Source organism: Arabidopsis thaliana, chromosome 3, assembly GCF_000001735.4.
Source record: "Arabidopsis thaliana chromosome 3, partial sequence".
Lineage (NCBI taxonomy): Eukaryota > Viridiplantae > Streptophyta > Magnoliopsida > Brassicales > Brassicaceae > Arabidopsis > Arabidopsis thaliana.
The window spans coordinates 4042348-4054305 of NC_003074.8; the positions used below are offsets into that span (position 1 = coordinate 4042348).

Consider the following 11958-nt stretch of genomic DNA (forward strand, 5'->3'; position numbering starts at 1 on the left):
CCAAAGGCAATTCTGTTATATACAAGAATAACTGTATATTAGTATTTTAGTCAACAACTTATTCAAGTATTTTTCTTTCAATTGTATGTCACCGCATCTACTGTCGTTCTCGTTTCATTTACTTTCCATATATAATCTATCTCTTCATGTACAATTAGATTTTCTATGAAATGCAAATGTTAACATTATTTATACATGTAGGTCGAAAGAAGTAGAAGAGAAATTGTGGTGAACTTGATGAAATTAAAGGACCAAATCCTAAGTAACTAAAGTGTTTACGATGAAGATAAGGAGACAGACCATGTGGTTCCACTTATCTTGTATATACATTATTACCAATACTATAATAATAAACACTACTTAATACATGTCCTTTATTCTCGATCTACTGTGCCTCGGTGTCGGTCTTCGTGTTGCTTGCTCCTCAATCATTTCAATATTCATGAGATTATTATGTTTGCTTCATCCGTATTGTTCATTTCAATCAAACGCGGGACGTAATAATTGGATTCCCATTTTGTGAATCTTTTCTTCTGATTACTATAATTTGACCTTTTCAACACCTGTATGCATATTCATGTACAAGTGTACGCCCGCAATTTAATTAGAAGAATGTGGTGTGGCAATGTAACATGTTCCCTCTTTGCCTTCGCTCTTCCCACGAAGTTTCATTAAAAACTAGCATTATTATTTCAATGGAATACCGCCGTGTAGTCTCTCATCAATCATAGCGCGCGAACGCAAGACACTTATTGAATCTATTGGGCCTCTAGTGGGCTACTTTCTTTATTGGTTGAATCTCACACCCATATTTACAATTAACATAGCCCATTTAGGCGCATGTTAATATGGGCGGTGCAAGTATAGATTAGCCAAAAAGCCTTTATTAGATGGTGAAAATTTCAATTTGCACATAACAAAGTCTTAGTGGGATTGATGGAGAAAAAAATGAGACACTGATTTGGAAAATTCTCAGCTTTTCAAAACTAGTGAAAAGCAGAAAGTGGCAATTATTCATATATATACACTTGAGAAAATGAAAATATTGTAGAGTAAAAGCTAAAAGGTCCAGCTGCCAAGATCATCCATGGGATTGAAATCGATAGACATTGCAGAGGAGAAAATGGAAGCAAAATCAGGATCAAAAGCAGAAGAAGAAGGAGTGTTAAACAAAATGTCCATGTTGAGATCATCATCATCCACTCCCACTACTGCCTTATCACTAGGCAACATCGGAGCTTCGTGGATCGCCATTCCATCAACATCTGACCAGTGAGGAATCATATTCTCATCATCTAAAAGACTTGACATGGGATCATTGATAGGGATCATGGTTTGAGTACTTGACATGTTATCATTGATAGGGATCACGGTTTGAGATGGGATTGTAGTCTGGTTAGGAGATTTAAGTTTGTTTGGTTTAGTGGAAGTGGGTGGATTGATGTTTGTGATTGAAAAAGCAGTGGTTGATTGATCAAGATCAGTAGGGTTCTTCATGATGGACGTCGTTTTGTTTGGCTTGGGGATATTATTATTGTTTGAAGAAGAAGATCTTTTGTGTGAAGGCATAAGATTATGTGTAGAAGGATCTAAGCCTTGAGAAAGAAGTTTCTTCTTAATGCATGAGTTCCAAAAGTTCTTGACTTCATTATCAGTGCGTCCAGGTAAGTGCTTAGCAATCTGAGCCCATTTGTTACCAAGAATACGATGTACGTCGATGATAATCTGCTCTTCTTCCTCATTAAACGAACCTCTCCTCAGATCAGGCCTTAGATAGTTTATCCACCTTAATCTGCAACTCTTCCCACATCTCTGCAACCCTATACACACATATAGATACTGTTAGGATTAATCCACATCGAGCATATAGTATATAAAAAACATAGGCTAATTCACTCATTGCTAATTAGTTTTGAATTGAAAGACTATTATTTTTTCACATGTTGTATGTTTAGACTCATGAACAAAAAATAGTAAAAAGAAAAGGGAAGTAGAGATAGAAGATACAAAACCGGCAAGCTTTGGAACGGAACTCCAACTAGGATGACCATGAGTGGTGATATAACGAAGAAGCTTCTCGTCTTCCTCTGGAGACCAAAGACCTCTCTTCACTTTGTGTTTTCCACAACATCGATGTCCCATTTCATCTCTTTTCATTTCCCACTTCTCTCTCATCTTCCTAACTTATATATTACAAGGTCTCTTGGTGTTGATTAACCAGCAGGGTGGTCACTATTTGATGTATTTTCCCTGATCAGTACTAATATCTTTCTTGGGAGAATTAATCTACTATATATGATTAACCAAACTTGTGTCGTTTCTCTTTTTTTCTCTGTGTGTCTTCAAATGGAAGCCTGATTAGAGACACCAGTAGTTCACGTCACTTTCCTTAACAAAATCATCTATGTATCTCGTTAACTTGTGTTTCTAGTTATTGTCATACATTGCATGCTTAAAATCCTATAATTATCAGTTTAGTTTAATGCAATGGTTTAATGATCTTATATATGTATGCTTTAACCAGGACACTCATTACTAGTTTTTAGTTTCTGTTTCACTCATTACTTGTTGTCTACTAGACTTCACAAATATTTCGGATCATTGGTAAGAAAATAGTAGAATGACTCGTTGGGTTTTACTACCCCTTCACGTATAACTTGTACTTATATATGCTCATAAATTTTTGTCCCAGTCTGCTACTTTTATCGTCATCATGGGAGACTTTTCTGCAAATGTGTTAGCTTGTTGAACAGTCGTAGAAGCGAATGAGCACTCAATTTTGGATATTTGGAATCATAAATAGTATTGCCATCCGTAAATACGTTTTCATTTACTAACAAATTAGTTAAAATTAGAGGTAAAGTAGGGAGCACGATTGCATAAAAATTCCGACCTAATCTCAACTACTAGTAAATTGGATCTTTCCCTGGAACTTCCGAATAACATGTCCTCTTAAGTAAGCCACGTACGCGTCAAGCTTAATAGATAAAGAGAGAGATAGGTGTACAACGCAACGTTTATTTGAACCCGTCAAGTTAAACGTAAGAATAAACTAATGGGTAGGGAGAAAGCGGTTAATTAACATAATAATATAAAGACGTCGCTGTTAATTACCGTATATGTAAAAATCTTTGTGTAGATGAAGCTTCGTATATTTAACTATACACTTGTTCTAGGTTTCCATTAATATAACGTAGTCCTCTCTTTCAGTCTTTTTTCTTGCAATTAAATATTGATAAACCCTAACCCTGAGTAAACTGATGGAATTAGACCACTTGGTAATCTTTTTGTTTAAAAATTCTAAAATTAAAGAAATAAGAGGCAAATTTTGGGCCATTCTGGTATTAATTTGACATCATGAAGTCAGAATGATGTAACACAATTCATTTTCGTGAAAAGCTATAATAACTGGGTAATCACTTATCATGATTCATGAGTTGCAAAAGACACGTACGTGATTTAAATGTCGGAGTAGTAAATAAGAAGCTCTATATATACTACGTAGCTCTTTTGGTGTTGTCTTTCTTTGTACAAAATTTCTAATTTACTTACCAAATGTTTAGTTTAGCGTAGCAGTTTAATTTACATTTTTCAACGTGATCAACATTACAGCATTTGTGATCTGGATTGTTTTTACTTATTTTGTGTCATTGTGTGTAATTACCAACGTTTAGTTTGACGTAGCAGATTAATTTACATTTTTCAACATTACATCATTGTGATCTGTTTTTAAAACAAAAAATTAAGACTCCTTATTTTGTTTGTAATTATATTTCAGCTTAAAAGGTAGTATATGATGAACTTGTATATGATGTTAAAAGTAAAAATGAGACATGTAAATGTAATTACATTAACTTATTTTTGTTAGAAATAAAAGGTGAGCAACAACGAATAATAACAAAGATCTGAAAACTGATGAAGTGTGAGAGAAAACAAACAACATATTTACTCCATCGTCCAATCTTATCTTTAAGTTATGTACCAGCGCAGTCCTTACAAAAGATTAAAAAATTACATCCATTTTTGACCGTTTCGGATCCATAAGACTTCCATTGACTCGTCAACCGACATACTTAAGACTTGAGAATACAACATTACCAGACTCTCTCTAGCTGGTTTACAGGTCTATGAACCCTCAAATATAATTCGAGTTTTTGACCATTTAAGGAGGGGGGGGGGGGGGGGGACCTGATATAGGAATGGGCTTTTCTAGTTTTAGGCTTTCGGCCCTAATTTCAATTATCGGACTAGTACAGAATTATTAGAATGCACATGGATAAATTCAAATTTTCCATAATTCCATGAAATGGCAAAATTTTCACAAAAGCCTGCAAGTACTGCAGTGATATTCTATTTAAGACTACTGGAGATGAACAGGCCAGTATCGGTGGGTGGTGATGATGGCTAGAAAAGTGACTAGATAGAAAGACGCAAGATTGATCGGTTATAATTGTGCATATAAACTTTTATAAACAAAAATTGACCGGAGAGATTTTGCATGTAAATGGATGTGACTTTAAAATATATAAATTCATATATCATGGGCTTCTAGAAAAAACAAAACCATCCGAAGAACAAAAAACAAGAAATCAGGTTGTGAGAACTAGGATCGAATTTAGAACTATAGAATTGTCCAAATTGAGTAAAATATATGTATCATTGTGCAAGTGAACACATATATAACAAAACACAAGAGTTGTGATAATCATGAGGCAGCATACGTTCCACATCATCGCATATATAGATCAAGGGAATAACGAAGACTTCATATGTTTGGCATAAGTTATTACAAGTAATTTTGTGCATAATTTTATACACCAAGTGCGCATTAGAAACTAGAGAAGAAAGAGTCAAGTAGCTAGATCTATATTTGATATATCTCTTCTCTAACCGAGACAAACCGTACGGCCCTTAGTGATGGAACTCCTAGAATCTTGTAGGGAGAAGTTGGAATTGATGTCGGGGAGAATCAACGTAGAGTCCATGGAGGAAGAGGAAGGAAAATGATCCTCGAACCATGGGATTGGGATGGACGATGTGTTGTTACAAATATTGGTGCGGTCGAAAAATAGAGTAGAGTAGTCTTTAGTGAGGCTTGCTTCTTGGGTTTCACATGCTTTCTCTAACATGCTCTCCATGTATTTCCCTTGTGCCGCTATCCTTTGATTCACCTGTCTTTCTATTACTACCTCTTCCTCTATCCTTCTTTGCACCTCCATTTGCATCCTTCATTACCATCCATAATTACCATTTTTATATTATAAAATTTTGAGTAATATATCTATTTATATATGAATCAATATATAGTTAGGATTTGGAATTGAAGGCACATACTCGTTCATATTGCGACCAATGATGAGCGGACTAGTCGTGAAAACAGCATTCCTTCGAAGATCCAACATGGAAGCTGCATGCATGATGTTTATTAATTAACATATATTCATGGCATAGTCACAGATGAATTAATTAACCAATGTATATATGAATTAATAATTAAGTTTATGACAGACCTCTATTTGTATCTCTAATACAAATGGAGTGATTTTGACTATGCTCCTTGTGAGGCTGCTTCCCAAGTCTGAACTTCTGTAGTTGAAACACACATACAGTATATGTTTTAAATCCTAATTACTACGGCAAGATTATAAAAGAAGCTAATAACAAAAAAATTAAAGAAGAGGAAACTGAGGAAGAAGGTATATACACCTGGAGATGGCTCTTGAGATGATAAAGAGTGAGACCCTTCACACCCATAACTCTCATTATTGTCTTTGGTGTAGCCTCTGCTCATATATAGCGCAATTAATATAGCTTTAAAGGTTTATCTATATAGGGAGATGTATATGATGATGATGATGAAAACGTACTTTCAGGGCCTCCAAGGTGAGTGACGGCGTCAACGAAGCGTTCGTGAAGCTCTGTGGTCCAGCGAAGGCGAGGCTTAGGGTCAGTGGTGAGGACGAGACCTGATGATGAATCATCTCTGATCTCCTCTCTCGACTGCATCATTTAACTAACAAAGTACTAAATGCCGATTGATGATGCTCTAATCAACAAGAGAATATTAGTATTTATGAAAGATGGAAAAAGGAACACACGACGTCTTGCAAATTACAAGTATAAATTATTAAGAGACATTGACATAAATAATTTTTAATATATGGAAAATAATGGGAGACATATCTATATATGCAGTAGGGTTTAGGCTTTGAAGTTGTAAACCATGCAAGCTTTTTTGCATCCACACATGTCTAAATACCAAAAAATTCAAATTTACATGTCTAACTCCTTCTATTTCCAATGTATTGACGCATGTGGCCTTGCAAATATCATCATCCATAACTCATAAGATATGAAAATTACTTTTTTTTTTTTTTTTCATTTAGTGATTTAGTATGCACATGCATGGGATTAAGGAACAAAATTAAAGCATCTAATCTGTTGTAAAATTTGTTTAATCTCGATGAAAAGATTCGTGTGCTTTGTACCTTTCAATAAAGATGACAAGTGGAGCAAAGCTGATGTTTAACTTTTAGCTCATCAATTGAGTACATATGTATGCAAATAGGAATCAGAAGTTGGAAAAAAATGAAAAAAGGAAGAAAGTATTTTGTTTTGGTTGCTTAGATTTTAAGCAGTCTCCTTTATTTTATGGGTTCTTCTTATATTACTTTACAGATGAATCTATTCCCTTTCATCTCACTCTAATATGAAGAAGACTTGTCTTGATCCAGCTTGAGAAAAAAAGAAGAAGAAGACTTGTCTTGATCCAGCTTGAGAAAAAAAGCAATACAAATATTGGACCGAATAAAAAAAAAGCGGAGGCCTTTTTAAAAATAGTTTAAGCCCAATTTATGTATTAAAGGCCCAATGAATTGGTCGCTATCTACGCGTCCTAACGTGACGTTTGCCATGCATAGATTTTTCAATTTTTTTGACCACTCTAGTCTATAGTGCTCTATTTGTTTTTTGTTCTTGTTTCTTTTTGTCTCCCTAATTCAATATTCATGCTGTGATCATAAGTCCATAACAAAATAAAATACTTGGTCATGCATTAATCTCGTAATATTTAGTTGTATTTTTCAGCTTACAACAAAAAACAAAAAAACAAAAACAGAGCAGTAGTAGCAAAAAGAAAAAAGGGACAGTCTTTACCAATAGGAAACTGACACGATCCATCCTAAGAAACTTCAATTTTGGGGTTTCTCTTCGTCTTCTTCTTCTTCTTCTTCTAGATCGAGAGGGACATGGGTCTTACCAGCCGCCGTTGACGACTACGACGACCATTCTCTTCCTCTTCATCTTCTCTCCTTCTGCTTTTCTCTATTTCCTATTCTCTCCAAATTCACCATTTCCTTCCACCACTCAGAGATCTCCCTTTCTTATTAGCTATGTCTTCTTCTAACACGCCATCTTCTAGCGCCGCCGCTGCCGGATCGATAGATTCTTCCGCCGCCCGGAGAAATTCCAAGAGACCCAAGTGTATTTCTCCTTTCCCTCTTCCTCTTCCTTTCGATTCTCGTTGGTTAGATTCAATCAATATTCGCTGTGTCTTTGAATTTTGACTTCAAGTTCTTTAGTCAAAAATGATTATTAGGGTTCTTATTTTTTCATCGAAAGAATTGATTTTTAGCTGGAAGTCTTAGCTAGGAATCGAGAATGCTATAGCTAAAAGTTGATTGATCTGCAGATTCGAAATTTACTCAGCAGGAGCTTCCTGCTTGCAAACCAATTCTTACGCCTGGTTGGGTAAGCTTCTCTTCGTATTACTCATGTTTGAGTCTCCCAAGTTTTGTCTTTGAATCGCTATCAAATTTATCCTTTTTCCTTATCTCTTTTTCTGCAGGTGATTTCAACGTTTTTGATCATTAGTGTTATCTTCATTCCCCTTGGTGTTATTTCTCTCTTTGCTTCTCAGGATGTAAGTGACCATGACCCTGTGCTAATCTTCGTTTCATTGTTATCTATCTCAAATGTTTCAACTCTCATGCGCAGGTTGTTGAGATCGTTGATCGGTATGATAGTGCATGCATACCTCTATCTGATAGGGCTAACAAGGTTGCATACATTCAAGGAACTGGAAATAAATCTTGTACCCGGACGCTAATTGTGAGTTCCCTATGCATGTGCTTTGTTCTTGGAGATTTTATTAGCCTCTGAATGCTTTTGTTTACTTTCTCTGTTCTCTTTGGGTATTTTTAGGTGCCTAAGCGTATGAAGCAGCCTATCTACGTATATTACCAGCTTGAGAACTTCTACCAGAATCACCGCAGGTATTGTTGAACCGCTACATTGATATCACAAAGTGGTTGGGTGCAAGGAAAGAAATGTTCGCATTTAAAATTAGATGTGACTTAGATTCCTTACATATTTCTGGCATTTGATATCATAGGTATGTGAAAAGCCGAAGTGATTCGCAATTGAGAAGTGTGAAAGATGAGAATCAAATAGACGCATGCAAGCCTGAGGATGATTTTGGTGGGCAGCCAATTGTGCCATGTGGTCTAATTGCTTGGAGTCTCTTTAATGACACATACGTTCTATCAAGAAATAACCAGGGTTTAACGGTAAACAAGAAAGGAATTGCATGGAAGAGCGACAAGGAACACAAGTTTGGGAAAAATGTGTTTCCCAAGAACTTTCAGAAGGGCAATCTCACTGGTGGTGCCAGTCTAGATCCAAATAAACCAGTAAGCGTTTAATACCACAGTACAGTCTTAGACCCAGTCATATCCTTTGCAAAACGCTTAACTTAGTCTCCCTTTCTCTCTATCTCTTTCAGTTGAGTGATCAAGAGGATCTGATCGTGTGGATGAGGACTGCTGCGTTGCCAACATTTAGAAAATTATACGGGAAGATAGAGAGTGACTTGGAGAAGGGTGAGAACATACAAGTGACTCTGCAGAACAACTACAACACATACAGTTTCAGTGGGAAGAAGAAGCTTGTTCTGTCAACAACAAGTTGGCTTGGTGGAAAGAACGACTTCCTCGGCATTGCTTACCTCACCGTTGGGGGAATCTGTTTCGTCTTGGCACTTGCATTTACCGTCATGTATCTTGTGAAACCCAGGTTAGTAGCTTATCCTTGGCCTTTTAAATGTATTACTCATGTTCACGTAGATAGGTGTTGATTTGGTGTGGTATGGGGTTTGTGCAGGCGACTCGGTGATCCTACCTACTTGTCGTGGAACAGAATTCCTGGAGGTCGTTAAACAGATGACTGCATCATCTGCGTATATAAATCTACTTATCTCTGGTTGTAATTTGATCCAAAATTGAAAGTGATGATCTTTTTTTTTTTAATATAGATGTGAAATGTATGTATGATGTTACAGTTGGAATATGCTCATTACATAGAATGATTGATGCTTCCTATCATGCTCATTACCTTTTCTCTTTTTCTCCCAAAAAGCAGTCCCTCGAATCAATGAATGCGGATTATTAGCTGGCCTCTCTGCCTTTAACTATTGTTTGTATCTATCAAAGGCAGTCATTGTGTTCAAGATAGAATAGTATTGATTCTGAGATTAGAAACACCATTACAGATTCGAGAAAAAGAGCGGCATTTGGTTTGTTTGTTTGTTAGTTTCAGATCAAGAATCAGGCCCAGATGGCGAGGAGAGACATGGAACCTGCGCCTAGGACGAGAGAGAGATAAGCAGCCAAGTGAAGCCAGAGATTGGATTGCAATCTTGGATTCATAAAATCAGTAGCAAGAAGATCAACAAGTGACATGTATATGAGTATCCCAGCAGATGCAGCATTCAACATTCCTTCCACCATTATTGCCTCTTTGCTCTCTTTCCTGTAGCCTAAACCACTTGACATCCCCAACCCTATTCCTATCCCAAGTGGCGCCGTCACCGAGAAAAATGTCGCCATTAGCACTGTCGATTTCGACTTCATATCCGCCTATTCATATACACACAACATGATCATCATGCTATCATCAATCAATTGAATTTTGAACAATGAAGAAAAAATGATTGTTGTGACACGATTCGTCTAAGCTAAGCTACCTATGACCATAAACGATTTGGAAGAGACTAACCAGGGAGATGCATCCACCGAGGCCAAGACCTTCAAAGAACTGATGGAAAGATAGTGCAGCCATGAGTGGCTTTATGGTGTCTATGCTCTGTGAAGCTCCAAGTGATATCCCTATAATAACCGAATGCACAACTATCCCAATCTCAAGCACCTGCGACACTATACGTCTTCTGATCAACTCGGTCGAACCATGTGTGTGTCCGTGACTAGCGTGCGTGTGAATGTGAACATGACCCGCATGCTCTTCTTCATCTACTACTACGTTCACTTGCTTGCTCCCATGGTTATTGCTAAAATGTTGCCTCTTGTAATACCCTGTCGCGAATGTGTCGATCATAAGAGTCCCCATCGCCGACAGCATCGCTACAAAACCAGCAAACGGGAACTTCCCAGCTGTAGTGTCCTCAAGACATGGAGAGCTCAATCTCTCGAACGCGTCTGGTAAGATATGAACGAAACCTGTGCAGAGGATCACTCCTGCAGCAAAAGCTTTCACCATGAAGAAGATATCATTTTCCGGTTGTAACGCCGGAATCCTTTTCCCGATCAACGGTAGACTCACGCCGACTCCTCCGGCTACAAGAAGTAAAGCTATCGAACCAAGCTTTAGCTTCGTCGCTTTCTCTGCTTCGTCTTGAGACACAGGATCATCGTGACTTGTACAATCACTCGAGGCACAACACATATGCAAACATATTATCAATACTACACAAATTCTCAACATAGTTGTTGCCGAAAAACATCCACATTCAGACATGAGTTTAAGATATTTATGTTCTTGTTCTGTAAGAAAGTAAAGTTTGAAGAGTTATGGTGAAGAAAGAGGAGCTTTTTATAGAGAGAAAGCGAGAGAGAACCTCACTTTTGAAGCGAGTGGTCCATAAATGTTAGTAGCAGAATCTCTAGTTACGTAGAGTTGACCACTATACACATTTCTTTGTTTGTCGCACACAAAAAAATAATTAAATTCTGTTATTACTCTTATTGTATACCATTAAGTCTTTAACAATGACTAGATAAAATAGGATGGAACATTTACGGAAAAAGGCTGCGAAAGAATTCATTGGTTAGTATAAGAAATTCTGCAAGCATCTTAGATTGTAGTCTATGGATGGTTCAAGTAAGACGCCCTTTCGATCTCTTCTAATCATTACTTATCTATTTATACATTTTTGAGATATACAAACAATAATAAAACAAAGACGACAATTCAAAGATAGATGATTAGGGAAAGATCATAGAGACTAAAAGTGAGTTTGGAACATTATTGGTCTTAAACTTTAGGGGCGTAGAATAGGGTGGAAAAGAGATTAGCTGTGAATGCTAATCCTTGTAATTATTAGGTTAGTACATATCTTTTCACTTTACCAAAAGCAAAATATATGTGTATTATGAATTGAAAATTTGAAGACTTTTTTACTAGAAAGTAAAATGTGAAGACAGAATGTCGTCATGTTACTATGTGAGCCGTGAGGAGAGTGGTTTTGGTTTGATTTGTTAAATCTACTTTTGGATTCAAGAAACGTAAGATGGTCTCATCGTCCTCTCAAGGTGGGATGGGTGGGTAATGCTGGCCCAATCAAACCACGTGTTTCAAATTCAGATTTCACCATCGCCACTTGAGTGTGATGGTTACCTGAACCTAATGATTTTGGCCTTTTATATCTTGTTTTCGAAAACTCTGAACTATAAATAAGATATAGAGGTTTGAGAAAACAATGGTTGAATTTTCATAAGCAAAGAAATTGGAAAGAATCCAAGTTTGATCACACTTGACTATCATTTCACTTTTTTTTTGTTTTTAATTCCTAAAATTGATCTAATAGATTATATATAAACATATATGTACCTAATTAATCTCTGGTATATGTAAGACATTCACTTTTTATTTTTGGTTGGTAATTTT

The 11958-nt window shown here is 36.6% G+C and overlaps 4 protein-coding genes and 1 non-coding gene across 6 annotated transcripts; 1 reads left to right on the forward strand and 4 right to left on the reverse strand.

The window, feature by feature from the left end:
- Nucleotides 1-940: 940 nt before the first annotated feature.
- Nucleotides 941-2368, reverse strand: MYB67 (myb domain protein 67). The gene is made up of 2 exons (NM_112108.2): nt 2013-2368; nt 941-1820 (listed from the first exon to the last, which is right to left on the reverse strand). The coding sequence occupies exons 1-2, from the start codon at nt 2173-2175 to the stop codon at nt 1060-1062; spliced, it is 924 nt and encodes a 307-aa protein (NP_566434.1). The 5' UTR covers nt 2176-2368; the 3' UTR covers nt 941-1059.
- Nucleotides 2369-4664: 2296 nt separating this feature from the next.
- AT3G12730 (Homeodomain-like superfamily protein) lies at nt 4665-6357 on the reverse strand. 2 transcript variants are annotated; one of them, NM_112109.4, is made up of 5 exons: nt 5868-6357; nt 5707-5783; nt 5511-5586; nt 5335-5407; nt 4665-5226 (listed from the first exon to the last, which is right to left on the reverse strand). In NM_112109.4, exons 1-5 carry the CDS (start codon nt 6007-6009, stop codon nt 4887-4889), a joined length of 708 nt encoding a protein of 235 aa, NP_187879.2. In that variant the 5' UTR covers nt 6010-6357; the 3' UTR covers nt 4665-4886. The 2 variants fall into 2 exon arrangements, with proteins under 2 accessions (NP_187879.2, NP_001327681.1); NM_001338007.1 differs by lacking the exon at nt 5868-6357 and having other exon boundaries at nt 4712-5226; nt 5707-5813.
- Nucleotides 6358-6961: 604 nt separating this feature from the next.
- Nucleotides 6962-9428, forward strand: ALIS1 (ALA-interacting subunit 1). The gene is made up of 8 exons (NM_112110.4): nt 6962-7482; nt 7691-7749; nt 7847-7921; nt 7996-8109; nt 8203-8273; nt 8393-8690; nt 8783-9072; nt 9160-9428. The coding sequence occupies exons 1-8, from the start codon at nt 7392-7394 to the stop codon at nt 9212-9214; spliced, it is 1053 nt and encodes a 350-aa protein (NP_566435.1). The 5' UTR covers nt 6962-7391; the 3' UTR covers nt 9215-9428.
- Nucleotides 7531-7714, reverse strand: AT3G02585. Its single transcript, NR_140927.1, has one exon.
- ZIP1 (zinc transporter 1 precursor) lies at nt 9304-10854 on the reverse strand. The gene is made up of 2 exons (NM_112111.3): nt 10054-10854; nt 9304-9914 (listed from the first exon to the last, which is right to left on the reverse strand). The coding sequence occupies exons 1-2, from the start codon at nt 10807-10809 to the stop codon at nt 9603-9605; spliced, it is 1068 nt and encodes a 355-aa protein (NP_187881.1). The 5' UTR covers nt 10810-10854; the 3' UTR covers nt 9304-9602.
- Between the last annotated feature and the right edge of the window lie 1104 nt (nt 10855-11958).

What these genes read in the sequence shown, in the direction of transcription:
- MYB67 (NM_112108.2), bottom strand. Translation starts at nt 2,175, where the DNA reads ATGAGAGAGAAGTGGGAAATGAAAAGAGATGAAATGGGACATCGATGT. An exon ending in TTCCGTTCCAAAGCTTGCCG is followed by an intron (nt 1,821 to 2,012) that starts GTTTTGTATCTT and finishes ATGTGTGTATAG; the next exon opens with GGTTGCAGAGATGTGGGAAG.
- AT3G12730 (NM_112109.4), bottom strand. Translation starts at nt 6,009, where the DNA reads ATGATGCAGTCGAGAGAGGAGATCAGAGATGATTCATCATCAGGTCTC. An exon ending in ATCTCAAGAGCCATCTCCAG is followed by an intron (nt 5,587 to 5,706) that starts GTGTATATACCT and finishes TTTCAACTACAG; the next exon opens with AAGTTCAGACTTGGGAAGCA. An exon ending in ATTGGTCGCAATATGAACGA is followed by an intron (nt 5,227 to 5,334) that starts GTATGTGCCTTC and finishes ATGGTAATGAAG; the next exon opens with GATGCAAATGGAGGTGCAAA.
- ALIS1 (NM_112110.4), top strand. Translation starts at nt 7,392, where the DNA reads ATGTCTTCTTCTAACACGCCATCTTCTAGCGCCGCCGCTGCCGGATCG. An exon ending in CTCTCTTTGCTTCTCAGGAT is followed by an intron (nt 7,922 to 7,995) that starts GTAAGTGACCAT and finishes TCTCATGCGCAG; the next exon opens with GTTGTTGAGATCGTTGATCG. An exon ending in CTTGTACCCGGACGCTAATT is followed by an intron (nt 8,110 to 8,202) that starts GTGAGTTCCCTA and finishes GGGTATTTTTAG; the next exon opens with GTGCCTAAGCGTATGAAGCA.
- ZIP1 (NM_112111.3), bottom strand. Translation starts at nt 10,809, where the DNA reads ATGTCTGAATGTGGATGTTTTTCGGCAACAACTATGTTGAGAATTTGT. An exon ending in TCGGTGGATGCATCTCCCTG is followed by an intron (nt 9,915 to 10,053) that starts GTTAGTCTCTTC and finishes GTATATGAATAG; the next exon opens with GCGGATATGAAGTCGAAATC.